General features: G+C 50.5%; 1 protein-coding gene across 1 annotated transcript in view; it reads left to right on the top strand.

The window, feature by feature from the left end:
• Positions 1–1,695: 1,695 nt before the first annotated feature.
• Positions 1,696–23,195, top strand: part of FABP6 (fatty acid binding protein 6) — a 31,102-nt gene continuing 9,602 nt past the window's right edge. Inside the window, exon 1 of the mRNA XM_045828694.1 lies at positions 1,696–1,814. Coding sequence (XP_045684650.1) covers positions 1,776–1,814 — 39 coding nt within the window. The 5' untranslated portion in view covers positions 1,696–1,775. The remainder of the gene's footprint in view (positions 1,815–23,195) is intronic.

Genomic DNA, 23,195 nt, shown 5'->3' with positions numbered 1-23,195 from the left:
CCTGAGCATAGTATCTGTCACCATAGGAAGAGCTCACGAATAATGACTCCAATAAAGAGGGAGAAAATGATCTTATGCTTTTTCCCCACCATCTTTTTCCCTCCCAGAAAACACTCTCTCCCCTTTCCTTCTAAATTGGGGACCAGTCTACTGGCTGCCTTAGCTTCCTATTTGCAAGGATGGGCTGGGTGGGAGTAAGGGAGATGGTGACAGGCAGGCTAAACCACTCAGTGCCCACCAGCCGGCGTGGAAGCTGCAGCAGCCCCACGGAGGCCCCCAGCCTGCCCCCTGACTGTGACTTGATTGTCTGCAGGGTAGAGTGGGCATAAACAGGAGTCCACTGACCGAGTCTGAATCTCACTGCTAAAGCTGAGTGACTTCGGTCACTTTATCTCTCTGGGCTTCTGTTTCCTCATCTGTAAAGCCAGGATAATAACAACCTCTGTTTCTTATAGAAGTTGCAAAAACTAAATAGGAAAAAAATAAACCTAGTATTAATATTGTGTTTAATATGTTCCAGGCATTGTTCTAAGCATTTATAAACTATTAGTCCAATTAATCTTCCTAATAAGCCAAGGAGGTAGGTGCTATTATTCCTACTTTACAGATGAAGGAAATGAGGCTCACAGAGGTTAGTAACTTGCCCGGGGTCTCACAATAGCAAGTGGTAGTGCTGGGATTTGCATCCAGGCCGTCTGACCTCAGTCCACATTCTCACCCACATCAGTGTGGTCCAGGCCGGAGCACAAAGCCTACACCAGACAGTTCAAGAGAAGGCATTTAAGATGGGCGTCTAGCTAGAGAGGGGCTAGAAGAGATGAAAACCAGGGAAGGGAGTGGGGGGCAAACTAGAGATTAACAACTAGAAAATCACTATTTCCCCAGGGCTGAAGGGACAAAGGGAGGGGTCAGTGACGCTGCAGCACAGGAGCCATAGCTACCTCGTGGGAGCTAGGACCCTGGAAGAAGAGTCATCCTCTGGAGTCACTGGAGTCACAGACGACAGAAGTGTTGGTGCATGTGCGTGAGTGCATTGGGGAGTGGAGGTGGGGGCTACATCCTGTCTTCTCCCAGCCTGTTCCCTAATCTGCCAGTACTTCCCATTTGGCCAAACTTAATAGGAAGCCAGTGGGCAGGGGCATCTGGAAAATGTAGTTCAGCCCCCTAGATGCTGAGCCCAACAGGGGACGGGCAGGGAACAGATCTAAGGGCAAAAATGTAAATGCCCCGCACACCCACTGTGCTATACAGCCTCCTCATGAGCATGCAGGGCACACGGGGGCGAGTGTGCTCTGAATGGAAATGGAAGACACACGCTGCAGGGGCCAGAATTTAGGTCCCCGACTCCTGCCTGGTTCAATATTGTGTCCAGCACAGGAGTAGAAGCCAGCAGTTACGGGCAGCCCGATACCTAAAAAGCAGGGAAGGGCAACTGGGGCTCTTGCTGATGCCTCCTGCTCTTGGCCTCTGCCCATCTGGAAGCTTCTGCAGACAGCTCTGCACAGCTTGGTGCAGATCTGCCACCAGAAGCAAGCTCTGTTTTTCTCTTGAAAGCGAGTGGGAGCAGCCTGAAGCTTCCCGGCAACTGCTCTGGGGTCTGAGAGAAACAAATGCAACTGCTGCTACAAATTAGGAGGCAAGCAAGTGGGGTGAGGTGCCTCCCAGCTCCCCACATCCTCCTTTTGCAAAGGTTATCGTCTCTGTCCCTGCGAGTCCCCTCAATCTCCTCTCCCCTGCGAGCCCCTCTGTGACCTTGGTGCGTAACTGGGAAGAAGATGCCATCTGCTGCTCTGGAAGCAGGCAAGACCCCAAAGGTGAGAGCTTGAGAAAGGGCTAGATCCGGGCTGAATGCAAGAGAAGATGTGCAGTGTGAGCCTGTTTTGCCAGAGCCTAGTAGAGGTGGTCTTGGGAACCCTTCCCTTGGAGCTAGGATTCTGCCTCTAGGAATTTATCACACAGATAGTCAGTCTTACACAAGGGCACAAAGATTTCTGGGCAAGGCTATGCACTGCAGTATGCATTGCAATTAGCAGGAGACGGGGGAAAAACAAGTGGGCAATAGGAGGTGGTTTGACAAAGCAAATTATGATGTATTTAAACAAAGGAATGCTCTGTGCTCTTACAAGGAATGATACCCATCTGTATGTGCTGAAACAGGCTGATCTTCGAGACGAATTAAGTGAAAAATGCAAGGGACAGAACATTGTGTCCAGGATGCTCGCATTGTTGGGTGGAAGGGGTGTTTTATGTACACTTACACAACAAGCATCTCTTGCGATCCAGATCTATCTGATTTCTTAGTTCTGATAGCGAGGGTTCAGAAAGCCAGGGAGGCAACGTAACTGGAATCTTTGGTTCCTGCATTTCATTTCAGAGAGCAAAGAACACGAGTTCAGTGGCAAATGGCTCGTCCACGAGGCTGTCAGAATCCATTTTGTTCCGATGGGGAGCAGTGTGGGGAGAACTGTGAAGACAGGGATATCTGTGTACGTAAAACCTCACCCCTGGGACCAAACACAGGAAATTGGTTAGTAGTGGTTGCTGCCAGGAGGATAATTCAGCCCTAGGGGAATGGGGTGGAAGGGAGACTTATGTTTCAGTTTTAAAACATGGCCCCACATTCTTTGAGAGGTGGGATCTCTGCCTCCTGTTTGATCTGAGCAGGTCTGCATTTGCTTAGATCAGTAAAAAATCGTGTAAGTGATACTATGTGGCCTATACGGCTAAGTCATAAAAGGTTATACAGGCCCTGGCTGGGTAGCTCAGTTGGTTAAAACGTCATCCTGATATGCCAAGGTTATGGGTTCGATCCCCGATAGGGCACATACAAAAATCAACCAATTAATGTATAACTAAGTGGAACAACAAACCAATGTTTTTCTCTCTCTCTCAAATCAATAATTTTTTTTAAGTCATACAGCTACACCTTGTTTTTTGGTTTGCTTGCTCTGAGACCCTCGCTCTCTCTCAGACCTGGTGGCTGGGAGAAGCCCAAGCCTCAGCGAGTAACCCCGTGTGGGCACTGTCGTCCTCGGTCCCATCTGAGCTCCAGCTGACAGCTAGCGTCAGGTGCTAGCCTTGTGAGTGAGCCATCCTGGGACCCCAGGCCCCGCTGGGCAGGCAAACGACTATACCTTCAGCTGTCATCTGACCACAACACCACCAGGTGCCCCAGGTGAGAACCACCTGTATAAACAAAGTCAGCACACAAATCTGCGAGAGGTTATAAGACAGTGGAAGCCATTAAGTTTGGGAAAGGGGTGTGTGTGTGTGTGTGTGTGTGTGTGTGTGTGTGTGTGAATATTAAGTGGAAAATATATAATATCATGTGTATTACCTATCCAAATTTCAGAGTGCTTTTTCTTGATGGTGCTAAATGTTAAACATGCAGATTCCTCACAAGGCATGCGGCCATCAAGTCCATTTCACACATGAGAAACTGAAGCTCTGAGGGCTTCTCGGGTTCCTCACTCCGCATCACACAGCTCTTCAAGAGGCAGCTCTGGGGTATGAAACCAGGGTGCCTCTCAGTCCCAGGCTGCCACTGCTGGGCCCCACTCTCGGTCCTTGCCCACTGTGGGCCTCAGTTTCCCCAGTGAGGGTTTTGGAACAAATGAGGGCAGAAAACTCAAAGCCCAGAGGGCTGCCCTGGTCATTGTGGCTCAGTTGGTTGGAGCATCGTCCCAGAACTGAAAGGCTGTGAGTTCAGTTCCCAGTCAGGGCACACGCCTGGGCTGCAGGTTTGATCCCCAGTCCGGGTGTGCACGGCCTCTGGGCCGAGGGCACACAGAAGGCAACCAATCAATGACTCTCACAACAACGTTTCTCTCTCTTCCTTCCTCTCTCTTTAAAAGCAGTGAAAAAAAAAGTCCTTGGGTGAGGGTTAAGGTGGCCCACAGGGGCCAGGGCTGCGACACAGAGGCTGCAGCAGGTGTGGCGGGCCGTGGGAGCAGCCTCAGCTACACTCTGGACCAGCCAGCTCAGAATTGCCCGATCTCTGCACTTTTTAGGGGAAGCAGAAATCAGACTTTTATCTGCAAACTGTTCCTGTTCTAATGTTGGCAACCAATTCTTTTCTTTTTTTCCTATACTTCATCTTAGCCAAAAGGCTGAGAAGTGATCTTTTTTTCCCCGCCCCAGACTGAAAAGCAAAACAAAAGCGGCCAATTTGCCTCTCAGGACTAGAAGATCTCTACAGAGGCTTTGGCGCAGACATCTTGACTTCCAGCAGAACCTCTCTGGGGAGACAGCTCACATTCCAATCCCAAGAGGCTCAGATCTGAGAAAGGAGAGGGAGTGTGAAGGCAGAGATACACCAGCCTTTCCTGCTCCCCGCCCCGCCCACCCGCAGTGGTGGGGAGGCAGGGGTGCTGGGAAGCAAGGCCACGGGGAACTGAGCATGGCTGGAGGGCAGCTGAGCTTGTGATGAATCAGCTGCCAGAAGCTGCGGGCTTTCCCAGAGCTGTCAGGCTGCTCCCCGGAGCAGCCGGAGCAGCCAGGGCACCAGGGGAGACTGGGTTTCTGTTGCAGTGGAAAATGCCCCCGCCCGTGCCAGCCATCATCTCCCCCTCTCCTCCTGGCCCCATTGCTTCTCCAGTGAGAACCCTGCCCCTGCCTCCTCCTCCGATCGGCCCTCCTTGGTGGAGGGGCATCGATCCAGTCCACAGCTGTCTTTCTGGGCCTTCCCTCCACCCGCAGGGTCTTCAATTCCCCCCGAGCCTGGGTCCATTCCATCTTCAGCTGACTTGTCTTCCTCTGGGACACAGCCTGGCAGAGTGCAGTGGTGTGATTGATGAGCTAAGAAGCTCTGGCTGGCGAGGGGGTGGGCAGCCAGCCAGAGACACACTCTCACAAGATAGCAGCACCCCCCTGGGGGAGAGCCACAGCTGGCAGAAGGGTCCCTGGGGTGTCCCCACTGCCCACCCGGGCTGATGTGGTAGTGTTCGGGGCAGAGCAAATAACCACATGGGCTGTTGGTATAGTACCTGGCACACAATAGCCCCTCAGTCAATGAGAATGCTCCTTTCTTTTTGCATGTCGCAAGAGACACGCAAGGAGATGAAGGGGAACTTTTTAAAGCTGGGAATGTCTGTCATTCTGCCAAGCCCCTCAGTCCAGGTGTTTATAATGTGCCCATTCACTCACTCATTCATTCATTCATTCATGCAAAATGAGGGCTCGCTGTGGGGATCCGCACTCTGTTGTAACTGCTAGTGTGGTGTTGGGATGGCAGGCTGATTTGAATGCAGGCTTCCATGGCTCCCCAGCAGGGTGACCTTGTGCAGGGTATGCCACCCCGCTAAGCTGCAGCTTCTCTCTCAGGGTTGCCACTGTGAGATTCAGCCAGATAATACATGTAACTACTATTTAGATAATACAGGTTACAAATGAGGAAACCGAGGCCCAGGGAAGGGCATGGATTGTGCAAGCTCACACAGCAAGCCAGTGGCAGAGCTGGGGCGAGAGCCCAGACATCCTGACTGCTGGTTCGGCGCCTCTCCCACCCTGTCCCCACTTCTGTCAGTCCACCTCCTTCCCGCTCCAGCCTTCTGCCTTTGAAGATGTCGGTAACCAGCAGATGGGAGCCGACAGGAAATCCCCGGGTGCCTGGCATATAAAAGAGATCAATACATTTTTTTCATTCAGCAACAAATAACTGAGGGCCTGGGATGTGCCAGGGTCCAGGGCTACAGCTATGAGTGAGGCAGGTGAGGTCCCTGCTCCCAAGCAACTCACCTTCCAGAGTGGGAAAGCTGGCAGTAAGCAAATCACTGAACGAACAAACAAGGAAATACCAGGTGGCGTTAACAGAGCATAAGATGGGGAGCAATGGCAATTAACGATGGGAAAGGGGGGTGGGCACGCAAGTTCCCTCCAAGGACAAGGACACGGGAGTGAGTTTGGATGAGGAGGACACAGTCAGGCGAAACCTGGGGAAACAGCACTCTAGGCAGAGGGATCATCCTAAGGCAGGGATAAGCCTTGGAATACGTAAGAATCAAAAAAGGAAGAGGGAGATAGAGAGAGGGAGAGACCAATGTAGCTAGAAGAGCAGAGGGATGAGCAAAGTGTCTGAGATGAACTTGGACACCTAGATAAGGCCAGATTACCAAGGACTTGCAGGAGAGATAAAGATTTTATTTTAAGCACAGTGGGAAGTGACTGTGCTTTTGTTTTTCTTTTGTTTTTTTTCCATCTGCACAGTTTAGAAAAAAATTAGTTACCAACATCTGAGGCCGGGGAGCAGTGCTGTGAGGGAGCAGAAGAGGAAGCAGCTGAGTGGCACCCAGGGAGGTGGCCCTGGCAGGTGCGGGATGGTTTGAGAGGCGAAGGGGACAGGTCTTTTCCTAGGAACTCGGGAGGAGGGAAATCAAAACCCAGGTGTCCACTGGGTTTTTCGTCTGAGTTGCTGGATGCGTGCTGCTGATGCTTCCTGAGCTGGGGCCGGCTGGAGAGGCAGCGTTTGGCAGCTCTTACGGAGGATGCGTGTTCTGCTTGATGCAGTGAGTCAAGAATAAAGGGCACAACACGTGGAAGAGATGCTCTCTGTCCTTAGGAACTCGTGGTCTAGTTGGGGAATCAGAGAAATGGACAGTGACAATCCAGTGTGACAGGTGCCAACGTAGGGAAGGAAAGGAGGAGCACCTCCCCAAACGTGGGGGAGGGGACCCTGGCTTCCCGAGGAGGGACCACTAAGCTGATCTGCTCCAGTCCCATCCTCCAGCCCCCTACCCTGTGCTTCGGCCACACTGGCCTGCCCACTCTTCTAACGAGCCCTTTCCTTTCCTGCCGCTGAGCTATGCACATGCTGTTGCCTCTTCCAGGATGTCCCTGTCTCAGCCCTGTTTCTGTCCTTCCCACATTCATCTCAAGTTATTATTATTATCATCATTATTATTAGTGACATTGTTTACTTGACTGTCTCCTCCCTTAGAATCTGTAAACTCCCAGGGGACAGAGAGCGAGAGAGCGTGTATCTTATTCACTCCCGGATCCCAAACACTTGGCACAGCTTGGCCCACAGTAACTGTTCTACCAATGTGGATTGAATGAAAGTGTAAATACAGGAGTGAAGTCGAGGCCTGAAAAATAGACTGAGGCAGCCCAGGTAAGAGCAGAGGGGGTAAGACGATTCCTGGCTCAGAGAATGGCGTGTCCAGAGGCCGGGGGGCGAGAGAACATGGTGGAGTCAGAACACCGTAAGGCCTGAACAGTCTGTAGCTCTCCGTGTTTTCTCGGTGCCCTCAGCCTGGCACACAGGAGGTCCTCAGTCAGCATGTGGGGGTCTTGCTCTCCTCCATGTCGTGGCTAGAAAAACGCTAGTGGGGTGGCCCAGAGCCTGGGGACTCCTGGGGTAGGAACCGAGCCTCATTCACACACACGCCCCCCGCCTGCCCATGGTACCTGGCATAGACTGGCACATCAGGTGCTCAATAGTTTTGGGACATTGAAGGGCATTGGAAGGACATTCACCTTAGAGTTACATAAGGGACAGGATTTGATCATTCCAGAATGTCAGCCCCAGCGGGACCTTTGACAGAGCAACCAGCCTCACGTGACCAACGAGGACACTGAGATCCGGAGAGGGCGTGGATTTGTGCAAGCTCACACAGCAAGCCAGTGGCAGAGCTGGGGCGAGAGCCCAGACGTCCTGACTGCTGGTTCAGCACCTCTCCTACCCTGTCCCCACTTCTGTCAGTCCACCTCCTTCCCGCTCCAGCCTTCTGCCTTTGAAGATGTCGGTAACCAGCAGATGGGAGCCGACAGGAAATCCCCAGGTGCCTTTTACTGGGTGAAGGCATTGAGTTACAGGTGGGGCAGATGGGCAACCCATTAGGGAGCTAAGACCGAGTTCCTGTCAGTTCCATTAGTGTCTCTGATTAACCCATTAGCACCCACTGCAAGCAGGAAGCACAGGGACCCTGAAAGGGATGAGTCTCAAAGCCAGACAGTTTGGATGGGGCCCGAGGGAGCAGAGCTGGGGAGCCAGAAAACGAGTCTCTCCTCTTGCCTTGGAAAGTGGGCTTCCTTAGAGAAGGGGTCAGGTGGGTCAGGGATGACACAGACCAGGCAGGATTCAGAATCAGGGTGACTCAGAGCTCAGTGGAGCCCCTTGAGCTGACCCTTGATACAGATGTGACAAGTGACCAGCAGAGAAAAGGAATCTGTCTCTGAGTCCCTCACAAAGTACCCTGGGTTCTCTTAACAAGACTCAAGCGTGTTACAGGAACTATGGCCAGAAACACAGCCAGCCATTATCAGGGCATTGCTAACTGTTTTATGTACATTATCGTACTTTATCCTCAAGGCAGCCCTGGGAAGGAGGTACTATAACCCCAATTTACCCAGCAAAACTGAGGTTCAGAGTGGTCGAGTAATTTGCCCAAAATCACACAGAGAATCCATAGAAGAGCCGAGATTTGGACCCAGGCGGCCTGACCCCCAAATCCTCATCTTTGTCATTCTGCCATCCTGCGGAGCAGCAAAAACAGGCAGAACCACTATTTGGCAAGCACATCCTACAGAGCCCTTCACATAGGCCACGCTTTTCATTTTAGCCACTTGAAGACGATATAACCATGCTGTTCGGAGATGGACAACCCAAGGTCCAGCAAGGCCACGAAACCCATCTCATGTCACACGTACAAATGTCATCAGAAATAAGAGGCAAACCCTTGTTTATCTCTCTCCAAAGATCAGGCTCTCAGCCCATCCTCTCTGAGCGACATGACCCCCATGCTATGACCACCGTGTAACCCGGCTACCTCCATGCTGGCATCCAAGCCGATCCTTCTTCTTGCCCATCGATGCATCCACTCCTTCCACAAGCACAATACCGAGTGCCTGCTGGGTCTGCCCGGCCCTTGCTTATGAGACCGTAAAATCCCGGCGCCCTGCAGCTTCTGTTCTCCTTGAGGGACAGGACAGAGAGACAGGCAACTCCACCGGGGGAGGGGTGAGCACTGGGTGCCATGGCATGACCTAGTTCTAGGGGACAGAGAGGGCCAAGCTGAGTCTTATAGGCTGATGAAGCCATTGTTCAGGCAAAGAACCAGCCCTTGCAGAGGCCCGGACGTAGAAGAATTCCAATAGTTTGCAGGAGTGAACTTTCCTCTACCCTCAAGGTTCTTTTGGCTGGTCAAATAATCAAATAGACATGAGACAGATTAGCAAGAGAAAATAATTATATTTAATACATGCATGTGAATAGAAACCCCACATACATGAGGGAGTCAGAGACCTCACCCGCAGGAAAGGTTCAGAGACAGAAGGTGGGGGGGGGGGGTAAGCTGCCTTGGGGTCTTCAAAGGGTCTTTGCAGAATGATAAGAAAAGCAGAGGGTTAGTTAATACAAGTTTGCCCTGCCATGTAGGTGGATCAAACGTGTTATCTCTCATAATTTCTTATTATGGGCAAGACCCCTAATTCAAGTTCTTCCAGGTAGTTAAAGGGAGGGGCAGAAGTTTCCCTTGAGCTTGCAGCTAAAATTGCCCTTAGCTCAAAACAATCCACATACCACAGAAACACATCTTGAGGTGAATGGCTCTGAACCCCAACACTAGCAACAAATGGAGATAAACGGAGGCAGAATTGGAGATTCAAGAAGTGGTTGGAGCCCTGGCTGGTGTGGCTCGGTGGATTGGGCGCTGGCCTGCGAACCAAAGGGTCACTGGTTCGATTCCCAGTTGGGGCACGTGCCTGGGTTATGGGCCAGGTCCCCAGTGTGGGGCATGCAAGAGGGAACCACACACTGATGTTTCTCTCCTTCTCTTTCTCCCTCACTTCCTCTCTCTCTCTCAAAATAAATAAAATCTTAAAAAAAAAAAAAGAAGAAGTGGTTGGAGGTCTGGCTGGATAGCTCAGTTGGTTAGGCCGTTGGCCTGATAGGCCAAGGTTGCTGGTTAGATCTCCGGCCAGGGCACAGGCAAGAATCAACCAATGAAATCATCAATAAGTGGAACAACAAATTGATGTTTCTCTTTTTCTCCTTTCCTCTCTCTCTTTCTAAAAATCAATTAAAACAAACAAAAAAAGAAGTGGAGGGAATATGGACTTCACCCCTGATGCAAGACAAAGGGGAACGCAGCGGGGAAGATTTGCATCTAGAAAGCTCGACGTCTGCAGGAAGGAGGTGGTGGGGTGGGGGCGAATGCCTGGAGGCAGCTTGGTGGAGTTTCCAGAGATAAGGAGGGCTTTGGTGATTGATTAGATCTGGGAGTGAGGAGCAGGAATGACCGGCAAATGGTGAGGTGGGGGTTGGGGGGGATGAGGAGCCAGGGAAGAGAATTCTGGGGCAGAGGGGCAAGTGCCCTTGAGCTGCTGAGTGTAAGGGGTTCTGTCCAGAGTGTGTCTGGACTTACTGGCCTGGATTTTGGGTCTCACTGGCCTTAAGATTCTACAGAGAACAGACTACAGAACTTTTTACCCTGTGCCTCAGTTGTCTCCTTTGGAAAATGGATAATAACATCACTGCACAGAGTTCTTGTAAAGATTCAGTGGATATACAATATATAATTAATGCAGAAAGCACTTACCATGATACCAGGCACTTGGGGATGGTTAAAAAAGGTGAGTTGAATGACTATATGAATGGGCAGTTCTTTGGCTGCAACTGACATAAGTTATTTGAAAAAAGAGTTGATTTAAAAACCAGAGGACATTTTTTGCTCCCTCTTCAATACTCAGGGCTGGGTAGGAGGGTAAGGCAGAAGTATGTTACCTGGAAAGGACTGAGTGGAAGAGGAAATGGTGCCATTTTCGATCCTTACCCCGACCCTGGATGGACGTACGCGCGTGCACACACACTTCTGCTGGGAATGCATACCAGCTGCAACACGAAGCATAGTGTCATTCGTATGGTAGTTCCTCTGTTGCCTGACTCATCCCTCAACCATGCTGACTTTTGTATTTCGTCAGAGAAATGGCTGCACAGGCCCCAAGCCTCGGAACCCTCTAGGACTCCTCCTTACCTTTAACCCATGACCAGGATACCGGCAAGTTGTTTTGATTCATCCTTGAAAATACATCCAGAATCCACCATCTGGGTGGAGGTGGGGAGGAGAGCCACAGCGTTGTTAGGGGCTACTGCGAGTTTTTAAAAGGCAGATCAGATCCTGCCACATTCCAGCTTAGAACCTTGTAAGACTTCCTAGTTAACTTGGAATAAATCCCAAACCCTTCCTTGCCGCAGGGTTCTGTGCCATCCAGCCCACTGCTCTCCTCCGTCCCCCCTCGCGCCCTCACGCCCTCATGCCCTGCATGCCAGCCCCTGTGGCTTTCTGTTCCTCCGTCTCTCCAGGGCGCCATGTCTCCTGCCCTCGCCTGACTTTCTGCACTTCCTGCAGGTCTTCACGGGAGATGGCCCGAGTGACACATGGCCCCAGCAGGCTTCCCCGGCCGGCCGCCCCTACCTCTGCCCTCCCTCTCTTTCCAGCTGTCATCCTATCTGATACTCTGCCCACCCTGGGTCTCCCACAGTGGAGTGTCAGCTCTATTCCAGCGGCAACCTTGTTTGCTTGCTCTCTCCTAAATCCCCTGTGCTCAGCCACATCTAACACACAGTACATGCTCGACACATATCTGACAAGCTAACGACTCATTGTGTCTGGATCTCCGTCCACTCTGTGGGTGATCAGGAACTTGCAACAAAACCATCCGGCAGACATGGAGCCCCACCATGTGCCTGGCCCTGTGCTGGCCAGCGGGGCAGCCACAGAGACAAGCCGAGTCTTGGGCTGCGCGACTCACTGGCCCCACAGGCAGAGACGTGTGTGCACACTGGAGGGCCAGACTAGGTAGACCCGCCCGGGTTCTGCCGAAAGCTGCCTGGGCTCAAAAGTAGCTGGAGAAAATGCCACAGGGCTCCTGAACCCTGTAAGAAATCTCGGTCCTCTCTGTGTCCCAGGGCTGGGCCTCTCACCCGGGACTCCCCGTGCCTGCACTACTGTCCTCCACTGCACCCCAGCCCTCCCTGACTGTGACTCATCCTGCAGACCCCAGTTTCCACATCACTGCCTCCAGGAACCCTCCTCTCATCCCTCAGGGCCCACCTGGATGGTATCTTTACTTTTACTGTTGTAGGGAGAGGGAGGGGGAGAGTGAGAAACACCGGTGTGAGAGAGAAACATTGATCCTTTGCCTCCCGCATATGCCCTGACCGGTCCCAGCACTCACCACCTGGCACTGCCGGCCTGTTCCCTGTCTGTGCCTCCACCCCTCACCCCACTCCCTAGGGCTATTGGTTCCAGGGAAGCAAGGACCTGGACCAGTGCTCGGCATAAAGTAGGAGCTCAAGAAATATTTGTTTTCCAACTAAACAAACACATGGACAGGGACTTTCCTGGGAAGGCAGAATTTCATCTTTCTGAGGCCAGGACAAGATTCCCTCTATGTAGTCACAGCCCATTCTTTCGTTTTCTTAAATAGGTCTAGGATGGTACACATTTCAGGAGGACCCAAATTGTATACATTGATTCGTCTTCTCTCTTCTCCTCCCGGTACCACTCCCCTGGGCTGCCCTCTCTTTGTTGCACAAGCCCCACGGGAGGCGTGCACCCTGAGTTTCCGGGCCTCTGGAGCCTCGGAGACTGCTCCTGCTGGAAGGGAGAGCATCAGCTCTGGCATTAGCATCCTCGCTCTGTTCCTGGGTTGAGGCAGAGGCAATGCTGGGGCGAAGGCAGAGGGTACGTGGGCCAGGATGATTCCTTCCAGACTGGAAGATTCCCAGGTTCCAGGGCAGCTGGGGAACCCCCGGCAGAGGGGAAAGACAGTGCCTCTGTCCCACATTCCCGGTCTCTGCCTGCAGGTCCTCCTGGCCGAACTCTGGAGATGCCGCAGGGCTTGTGGAAAGGTGGGGGCAGGGGCAGCTCAGGCTCTGGGGTTTGGAGGGGAAAGGGTCTTGCTCCAGGGTGACGTGGAGAAGGGACATCTCCAGTGTGGTTCATTCTGCCAGTTCTAGCTCCAAACCTTCCCCTAGAGTGTCGTAAAGACAGTAAAAAGACAAACTATATAGTCTTTCTCTGCCCAAACATATGAGTCCAGGTAATTAGATTAAGGTGAAGGGCAGGAGGATCCAAAAGGGAACCCCAATAGGGTGCTGGGAAACAGGTGTAGCTGGGTCCCTAATTCCCAGATACTCTTATGGGGAGCTGGGGTATAGGATATTCAAGTCTTGTCTATCTTTCTTTCTTTCAATATTTTGTTGCTTGTCATTTTTTTACTGATTTTGAAGAGAGAGGAAGGGAGAGAAAGAGAGGGAGAACTATCAATTTGTTGTCTCATCCATGTTCTGGTCATCCATGCATTCATTGGTCAACTCTTGCATATGCCCTGACCAGGGATCGAACCTGCAACCTTGGCACATTGGGATGATGATCCAACCAACTGAACATCCCACCAGGGGTCAAAAGAAGTCAAGTCTTATTTTCAATTCAGGGTTGACAGCTCCATTTCTGAGTCATTACTGAGTTGCAGAGAGTGAGGAGGAGTAAGATATCTCCAGTCAAATCCAATCTCCTATTTCCCGTATTTTGGGACAGGGAAGGAACTCACAGCCACTCCCACACGCCCTTCCCTGCTCTTCACTCATTAATCAAGGGAACTTGTCTGATAAGCAATGCAAGTTTCTGCTCCAGATGAAGACCTTTGTCACCCTGCCCTGCAGGTACTCTGCCTCACGGGAATGGTGTCCCCTGTAGTTTTGCAGGGCACAACCTGTGTAGCCATCCTCGGTGGCCCTGCCAGGGTGGAGAGACACCCTTGGGGACTCCAGCGGGACAGTGGGGTGGGGTGGGGGTGTTTTGGATACTTCTCTGCCCTGCTTCAACCTTAGAAGTCCTGCCTCATCTCTTACAAAGCGGACTTCCCAGTAAGACTTCATTTGAAACAAAATGCCCCATTGCTCATCACAGAGTCACGCCCTGTGAAATCCCTTCAGTAGAAAGGAGGTGGGGAAGGCGCAGATACTGAGTGTGAATCCCAGCTCCACGGCTCAAGTGGGATTCCTTGTGACCTTGGGCCAATGAGAAGACTGAAGGAGACGATGCAGGCACAGGGTAGCCCCCTAACGACTGCATGATAACTGGCAGTGATGCCAGTGGGACCACAAGGAAGAGGACTGACTGACTGCCTTTTCCAGCTCCGAGGGCAGAGCCTGGGCAGGGTCTCAACCACAGCACTCTTGACGTTTGGGCAAGATCATTCTTTGCCATGGGCTTCCCTGTGTCCCCTGGGGTGTTTAGCAGCCTCCCTGGCCTCCATCCACTATATGCCAGTCACACTCCCTCCCAATTTAGGACAACCAAAAAGGTCTCCAGATATTGCCACATGCCCCAAAGAGACAAAAATCACATCTGGTTGAGAACCACAGGTCTGCGGGTGGGGGGACATCTTGGCTCCTACAGCAAACAAACTGTGGAAGGCGGCAGAGGCTGCCTCCCTGCCTTGGAAAACTCCAGGTCAGTGCCTCTAGAGGGAAGGGAGAGCAGTAGAATGAGAGAGAATGGGAGCGGGAGGGAGGAGGGCAGGGACTGAAGCGGGTAGGGGAAGAGAGAGATTGCAGATGGATGGGAAGAGAAGAGAACAAAGCAAGGCTGAAAGAACCTGAGGCTCCCGGGTCCCTAGTGTATGAACACACTCTAGACTCATCCCTGGGGCCTCTGGCGGTGGAGTCTAGGGTCTTTGCTGAGCGGCTAAGGGATCAGTGGGCTACACCCCCAGGCTGAAAGGGGAGTGGAGGGGGAGGGAAAGGCACCCAGCCTGGTCTTGCTCTCTCTGTCCCCTCCCGCATACTGCACCCCAGGTCCCGTCCACCATGCCTGGAAGGTGCACCAGAACCTGACTCCTTCTCCCCACCTTGTTCGGTCACCCTCCCTTTGTGTCTGGACTCCTGGAAGCCTCCCAGCTTCCACCCTCGCCCTTCCGGCCCTTTATTCTCTACAGACCAGAGACATGACATTAAAAATGCAAATCACATCATGCCATCTTCATGCTCAAAGTCCTCCAAAGGTTCCCCGGCCCTCGGAATTAAATCCAAACGCTGGGCACGAACTTCAAGCATATGTGGTTGCCCGCCTCCAACTCCTACCTGAAGTTCCTCTGTAATCTACACAGACGTTCCTGTATCAGACAGGACTTCTCTGCCCATCCAGTCTGAAAATTACTTCTCAGTCACTGATACAGCATCCTGCTGTGTGACCCTGGCAGCAGTTTTGGCTACACGAATTGCCTTGTTTCTTTATTGTCTGTCTCTCCTCGCCTGGAGTCTCAGTTCCTAGAAGTCAGGGAGCTCATTTGTCGTTAATTTCCACATCCCCAGCACCCCTGTGTCTGGCACACAGTAGGATGTCCCAGGTCACATTGAGGAGGACAGTTTTGGGATTTCTTACACCTTTCCTGTGACTCTAATGATAGACAGATCATGGTTTCAGGAGCCCTCTCCTCCTTTCAACAGTCTCTGTGTGACTCTTTGTGAGTGCCTCATTGTTATTATTATTAAGCTGGCTCCCCTCCCAGGAAGGATACTCTGGGGAGTAGTGGCAGGCCCTAGAGATGATAGTGGGGGGAAAGAGGACAGCAGAATGCGTCACCAGAGGGCGCTCCAGGTCATGCATCCTGACTAGAAATCACAGGCGGACTGGGCTGGGCTGGGCTGGGCGTGGCTGGCTGTCCTACCTACTGGGGTATGGCTCTGTCTTTCTTGTCTCCCCCTCCCCATCCTGCCCAGCTTCTCCCTGCTCGTCACCTAAGCCCCTCCTTCTCATCTCCATCGGCACACTTGTTTTTGGCCCCACCCTGGGGTGAGCCCCAGTGTCAGTCACTGGCAGGAAGACCGATGCCCCAACAATGGCAGAGATGCCCACCTGGGAGCTTGCAGCCCAGGCTGAAAACCCCAAAACTGCCTGGAAGAAGAGGAAGAATGGCTGAGGATTCAGGCCTCTCCCTAAGAAGTGGAGCTTGCTGTGGTCTTCTCCACGGAGGGGGCTCTACTTCCTCACCCCACCCCACCCCCCACCTGCAGCCAGGCTCTGTTGCAGAGCCCCGCACTCAGTGACCGAGCCCCTCACTACACACTCACAGGCCATGTGACTTTATGAGATGGAAAGGGCTTAGGCAGTCTCCCTGCCTTACCTTACTGAGGGGTAAGCTGAAACACGGTGCTAAGCCTGAGTTCGAACCCTGACTCTGTCCTCTAAGAGCTGGCCGACTTTGGGTCAGTTCCCTAAGCCTTCTGAGCTCAGGCTACAGAAGAAGCACCACCTTCTTAGGGTTGTGGGATTGGTAACACATGCAAGGGCTTAGCCCTGGGCCCTTTCATCTTTCCAAAAGTGGCCAGCCCAAGGCCACTGTCAAGCTGAGGGGGCAGACCTGGGCACAGAATCCCCATCTGCTAACTCTCAGGCCCGGCTCCTCCTGCACTGGCGGGCCCAGGCTGCCTGGAGCGGAATGCCACCTCTGGCTGAGTCTTTATTTTGGGGAGAAGTCTGTGTTACCGGGTGGTGTCATAGGGCTGTCCCTGGGTGCCTTGCCTGTGTTTTCCCGACTTGGGCTTCTCCACCCTTCCTCCTGCCTGGCCACAACTGACCTTTCTTCACACCCAGCCCAGGGTCCGGGAAGGGCAGGTGGTCTCGCACATGCTGGGGGAGTATGGACCCTCATGGAGGGTGATCTGTCAGCATCCGGGACAGGTTCTGACCCAGCCACTCTGCTTCAGAGGACTTACCCCTGCAGATTCGAAATAAAAGAACACACAGTATTTTCCACTTCAGCTTTGTTTCTTACAGCAAAAGTCTGGAAGTAGCCTAAACACTCCTTTAGCAAGTGAGTGGTCAAATACATGGTGGCAGGCTTGTAGGATGAGATACTAGGCAATTGCAAAAAAGAACAAGGACCTTTTTGGTATCAATATGGAACATTCTCCCAGCTCTCTTAAATAGGAGATCAAAAGGTGATAAAGGGCACATATACACACACATAGATTATACATATCTGTGCACACATGCACCATGTAGCTTTAAAGGACACATCAGAAACTGACCCTGTTGTTGTCTGGGGCAGGGGATCAGGGTAGGAGGAGCCTGGGCTGTGAGGGGAGATTTTCTTTCTAGCCCCTTCTGTTACCCTTGAATATTGAAACTTATGAATGTATCACCTGTTTTAAAAATTAATTTTTAATTTTTAAAAACTAATTTTTTAAATTAGTCCTGGCTGGTGTGGCTCAGTTGATTGAGTGCGGGCCAGTCAGGGCACATGCCTGGGTTGCGGGCCAGGTCTCCAGTAGGGAGAGGGTGGCGCATAAGAGGTAACCACATATTGATGTTACTTTCTTTCTTTCTTTCTTCCTCCCTTTCTCTAAAAATAAATAATTAAAATCTTTTTTAAAAAATTTAATTTAAAAATTCTCTTTAATGAAAAGGAAATGATGGTCAAAATAATATAATAAATAAAATACAATGTAAATCATATGACATAACACATTTGGGTTTGAGAGAACCCAGCTGGGATTCCTTCTCCCCTCTCCATTCTCCTCTTCTTTCTTCCCCCTTCCCTTCTCCTCTTCCTCCCCACCCTCTTCCTCCTCTTCCTCCACCTTCTCTTCTTCCTCCACCTACTTTTCTTCTTCCTCCCTTTCTTCTGGGAGCTGCCTTTCCTGTACCAGCCCAATGCACTCATTCCTTACTCACTGATTCATGGTCACGTATTTGTCCACCACCCGTGCTCTGGGACAGAAGCAGGGATGCAGGCAGAGATTCTACTTTCTGTTGTCTGGTGGGGGTGGGGTGGTGAGGAGGGGGACAGATACTGTGAACACACCACTACCCAACAATGTAATTACAATGACAAAAGTGCCCTGAAGAAGTTACACAGCAACACAGCAATGGGTGGGGCTAGGGTAGGGATGGTGGAGGGAGGGGCTCTAGGCTCTGGGGTGGGGTGTGGAATAAAAAGAAAATGTGGAGGGTCTCCTCCTCCACTGCCAGCAATGTTGTTAGCGGGGTTATGATAAGGGCTGAGTCTCCTGCCTGGCTTGCGACGCAAGGTCTCCCTGTCAAGAACAAGGCCCCAGTAGCGATTAGATTGTTACCTTGGCCAGGGTTCGCCCTCTTAGTAGGTCTACCCAAGAAGGCCAGGGCAGGGGTAGGTCAGCTCCATCAACTTTCCCAACCATGTGAGCACACATGTACAAGACCCTCCTACACATGCAGATACAGGGACACAGATACATACTTTTCACACACACATGCAATTTCTGTGTACACCACCACAGACATGAAGTACCTGGGCAAGGTGTGCTTTTTTATTTTTGTACAAGAGGCACAGAGATACCTATACTGGTCACATCACTATCAACAATGAATTCACCCATTCCTGCCCACATCTGAGCAGCCACACCACACACCCCCGCAGCTCTGAGGGGTGGGCCGCTAGGCTGCGAGTCGGGTGAGGAGCCCCTGGCAGAGGAGGAACGGCTCCTCCGTGGGACTGACAGCACGACCTGCAGAGCTAGGAAAGAGGACCTTGCAGACCCAGGGGGCCCAGGAGGCAACAGGTCAACTCCAGGCTGTGATAAGTTTGTTTCCACCCTGGAAAGGAAACAAATCCTTCTCCTCTTTCCATATTGACACAAAACCTACTTTGCCCATCAAAGAAGCTCTTTTTGTTTTCTATATAGGCAAATGGTTGAATTAGACATTACATGAAAGTGAATTTTCACCATTTTTGCCACTGGGCATCTAGGTAGAGAGAAAAGCCCGTGTACTGGCAAGGAGGTGTGGAATAGTATAGTGAGTGTGAGGGATTCAATGATAATGAGTTTGCCGCAGGGCATGCACGTGAGACAGAAGGTGAGGCTGGGGAGGGGCCAAGGCCCCCGGGCCCCTCGGCTTACCTCTAGACTCCCGTCGCCCTGTCCACTCCTCTGACCCTCGGTGCCATGTGGCTCTGCACTTAGGCCTTTATCTTCCTTCCACCAGTCTTCTCAGTACAAACTCCTAAACCAAATTGATCAATTAGAGATAAGGAGATAAGGGAGATAAGGTAGCAATAAGCAAATTTCCTTTCGGGCTTTTATATGAGGATATTTGGGCTTTATTTGCTAAATGACCCTTTTGTACCTTTGAATGACCCTGAGGAGTTATCAAGGATTTTTTTACTTTACTTATTTTATTAATTTAAATTATTTTATTGTTCAATTATAGTTGTCTGTATTTTCTCCCTACCCTCTCCGAACCCACCTCCCTCCCTTGCCTCCACCCTCCCCCTTGGTTTTGTCCACGTGTCCTTTATAGTAGTTCCTGAAAACCCTTCTTCCCACAGACCCCTCCCACCTCCCCTCTGGATATTGTTAGATTGTTCTTAATTTCAATGACTCTGGTTATGTTTTGTTTGCTTTTTTCTTTTGTTGATTATGTTCAAGTTAAAGGTGAGATCATATGGTATTTGTCTCTCACCGCCTAGCTTATTTCACTCAGCATAATGCTTTCCAGTTCCATCCATGCTGTCGCAAAGGGCAGGAGCTCCTTCTTTCTCTCTGCTGCGTAGAATTCCATTGTGTAAATGTACCATAGTTTTGTGATCCGCTCATTTACTGATGGGCACTTAGGTTGCTTCTGGCACTTGGCTGTTGGAAATTGTGCTGCTATGAACATTGGGGTGTACAGGTCTTATCAAGGATATCCTTGTTCAATTAGCTTTTATTTATCCTTTGACGATGTATATGCACCTTTCAGCAATTTCATGTTTCTAAGTTCAATAAAAAGCATTTTCCAAAACAGCACACATGGCATGCCCCATTTTGAACAACGTGTTCGTGTGTACATTTACCTGCGCATACAGCGAGGTCTGGAAGGGTGTGTGCACCAACTGTGAGACACGCCGATTATACATCATTTTTATGTACTTTAGACTTTTCTGTCTTTTTCTGAATTGTATGCAAAAAGTACACGTTACTTTTATCACCAGGACAAAATAATTGCAAACTAAAAAATAGTTTAATCTACAGGGGCCGGCAGAAAAAAGGCCTGCTTGAGTGTGGTTGGTAGGGTAATACTATGGGTGCAACAATTTATAGTTTTACTTTGAACATTTCACCTAAAGTGTCATACAGTGTGCTTGAGTGTGATATTGTTGTTACAGAATTATATGCTTATGATTTCGTAACAAAAAAAGGGGCATCATTTGTGCTGGATCCTGTATATTTCAGCCAAAAGTATGAAGTTGGTTGTAAGATGGTGGTGATTAGGAAAACATTTCATGGAGGTGTAGGAAAAGGAGACATGAAATCAACCCGTACGTCATAGAATCTTCCAGGTGTCTTCAGGGGACCTGCCCTGCCCTTACCAAGGGAGCCGTGTGGCCCATCCTCTGAACCCAGGCCAGTCAAACAGTCAAAGAGGACCACAGAAATGGCTCCAACCTCAGCGAAGGTCTGGTCCAGGTGGAAGTGTGGGTCACGTGTGTATTAAAAGCATACCAGGCTTAAAGGAGAGGTGAGTGGGAGAGAACTCACCAAGAGGTTGGGAGATAAGGGTTGTTCCCAGTTGTGGCACCCAGCTGACCTTGAGCAAGTCACTTCACCTCTGTGAACCTCAGTCTCCTTATCAAGATATACAATGACAATCATTGGGACGCTCTAATGATCAGATGAGATAACCTATCTGTGACTGTTTTGTGAACTCTGAGGTGTGGCAGAGATCGCCTTTCAACCTGCCACAGTGTCTGCAAGGCAAAAGAATACCTTGCTGTGGTGGAAATTCAGACCCCAGCAGTAGGCAAGTGTAGACCATTTGCGGGCAGGGCCATCTTTGAAGGGGCCTTTAAAACCCCACCCCGTGGGCTGCAGCCTGCACAGCTCTGACATTCCAGGACATAAAGTCAGGGAGGGCATGCGCGCCTCAGCTCAAAGACCCGAGAAGCTGGTTCTCCTCCACACATCCCAAGGAGAAAAAATAAGATCAGCCAATTCCTTCTCTGAACGTCTGACGCTTTCCATAATTTAACTGCCTGCTCTGGATAATTACTTTGCTTCTGCTTATGAGCTTAGAGCAATAGCAGTTCCCAATAACTAGAGACTTAATAAGACTAAATTATACTGAGTGTCCTGCAGAATTACATACCACATTAATGCCAAATGAGTTCATTAGAAATTCATTAGGAGTGATCCCTGTGGCTGCTGCAGGAATTAATCACAGGTAGCCAGCGGCAGGAGAAGGGGGGATGAATAATCGCACGAGCGACTAGAGGGAGACCTTCTGGCATCTGACTTTGGCCCGAAGCAGTATTTTTCGGGGATCAGGGGCTGCTCTGATTCTAAGTTTGCTGGCGTGGTTGCTTGAACGTTGTTGGAGCCACCTCCCACGCTTCCTCCAGGTCGTGGCCCCAGCCAGGATTAGACGGGCAGACAGACGAGGGGCGGGCAACCTTCTTTCCCAGTGCTGGGGAGCCGAGAAATCATACAGAAAGATTACAGTTCTTTCTTGCCTGCCTGGCACCAATTTCTCCTTCCTCGGTAAACACTTTCCTGTTCCTTCCACAGTTCTTAAAGAGCTACTCCTTCCTCTACCACACAGGGGTCTTCCTGGGACTGTGTGTCAAGACCCTCCCCCACCCCAGGAACTGATACACGTCCCTAGCTAGGCCGATTGGACTTTCTCTCCTGGTACTTTTTAATTAACTAACATTGATTAAATATGTGCTAGGTGCTAGGCACCCCCCTCCCAGTACCTTTTTTTTTACATTAGATAACATGTTTATTCTAACATAATTAAAATAAGTATACAAATATGATATTCAATGTATATTTACAGCTTATCTTGTTCAACACGGTATCTGATACCTGAGTTCTCTTTGTAGCATTATTCTTTTTTTTGCTTTAATTGAAATTATTTTCAATTACAGTTTACATTAAATATTATTTTGTGTTACTTTCAGGTGTACAGCAGAGTGGTTGGATAATCACATGCTTTACAAAGTACTTTCCCTGATATTTCTAGTGCCCACCTGGCACTAGCCATAGCCATTAAAATATTATTGACTATATTTCCTGTGCTTTACTTTATATCTAAGTATCTTCTCATAAAAGTCACCTAATCCTCGCATGTCCGTAGGAGAAGGGTGTGATTGTTAGCTCCATTCTGCCAGCAAGGGACCCCGAGGGCAGAGGTTAAGTGACCTCTCCAGTAACTGGCCTAGCTGGGAGTCTGAGTCTTGAGTGGAGGGCTGCAAGGATGGAGTACTGAAGGTCGCCATCCTCCACTGGCTTATGACTCATGAACAGCCATGAAACTTCAGCCCCATACCACTTGTCTCAAATAATACCATCCGTGTTAGTAGTGGTTTTGAGTAATGCTTCTGTTTGTTTTCTCCATGCTGTGGCATTTTTCACTCGTGTGTGCCATTTTTCCTGCCTAAACTAACTGTCCAACCTAGGGAACTGGTTAAATATTAATAGTTGCAATACGTCTATTCAGGGGATTACTCTATGGCCATTAAAGAGATGGCTGGGGCCTGGGATGGGCACTTGGTGGTGGGAGTGATGTAGGGAGTCGATAAGACTAGTTGCTGTGGGGAATGGAGCTGGGTGCCACCCAATGATGAGGGGAAGGACTGCAAGCAGAGCTGTTTAAAGCCTGGCAAAGGGAGGACCATGAATCTGTAGTGGTGTAGCCCCACCCCCACCCCAGGCTTTGTGCCTTCTCTTGTGGCTGTAGTCAGCAGTCCTGAGGATGGAGATTTTAAAAATTTTATTGCCCAAAGATGGAACCTGGGAAGCCGAGGTGGCCAAAGAACATTGACGGTCCCGGCAGAGGAAGTGACGTACCCATGGGCTGGACAGGAAAGGAAGTGAAGCTAAGAGGAGGGGATGAGCTGGGAGAAAGAGCAGGGGATGAACTGTGAGGCTGGACCTTCATCCAGTAGCGGCTGGGGACTGTCTTCCACTGTGTACCTCCATTCCCTGACACCTAGCCCGGCGCCCAGTGAATACATACTGAGTGAAGGAATGAAGGAATGTATGGCTTGTAACTCTGGTATTAGAGGCAAGGACTAGCATTCTGTCTTCGTTATAGTGGTAGCAAGTACCGCTTCAGGGCAGGGAAAACTGAATTCAAACCCAAGCTTCATCAACAAGTTTGTGACCTTGGACACTTAACACACTCCTGCATATTCTGTACTAAGCTCTGAAAAAAAGGGCTTTATAA

This window comes from Phyllostomus hastatus, unplaced genomic scaffold (genome assembly GCF_019186645.2).
Source record: "Phyllostomus hastatus isolate PE091 unplaced genomic scaffold, TTU_PhHast_1.1 phas_contig_150, whole genome shotgun sequence".
In the NCBI taxonomy this organism is placed as follows: Eukaryota; Metazoa; Chordata; class Mammalia; order Chiroptera; family Phyllostomidae; genus Phyllostomus; species Phyllostomus hastatus.
The sequence above is the reverse complement of the archived record's forward strand: the minus strand, read 5'-3'. Positions and strand labels throughout refer to the sequence as shown.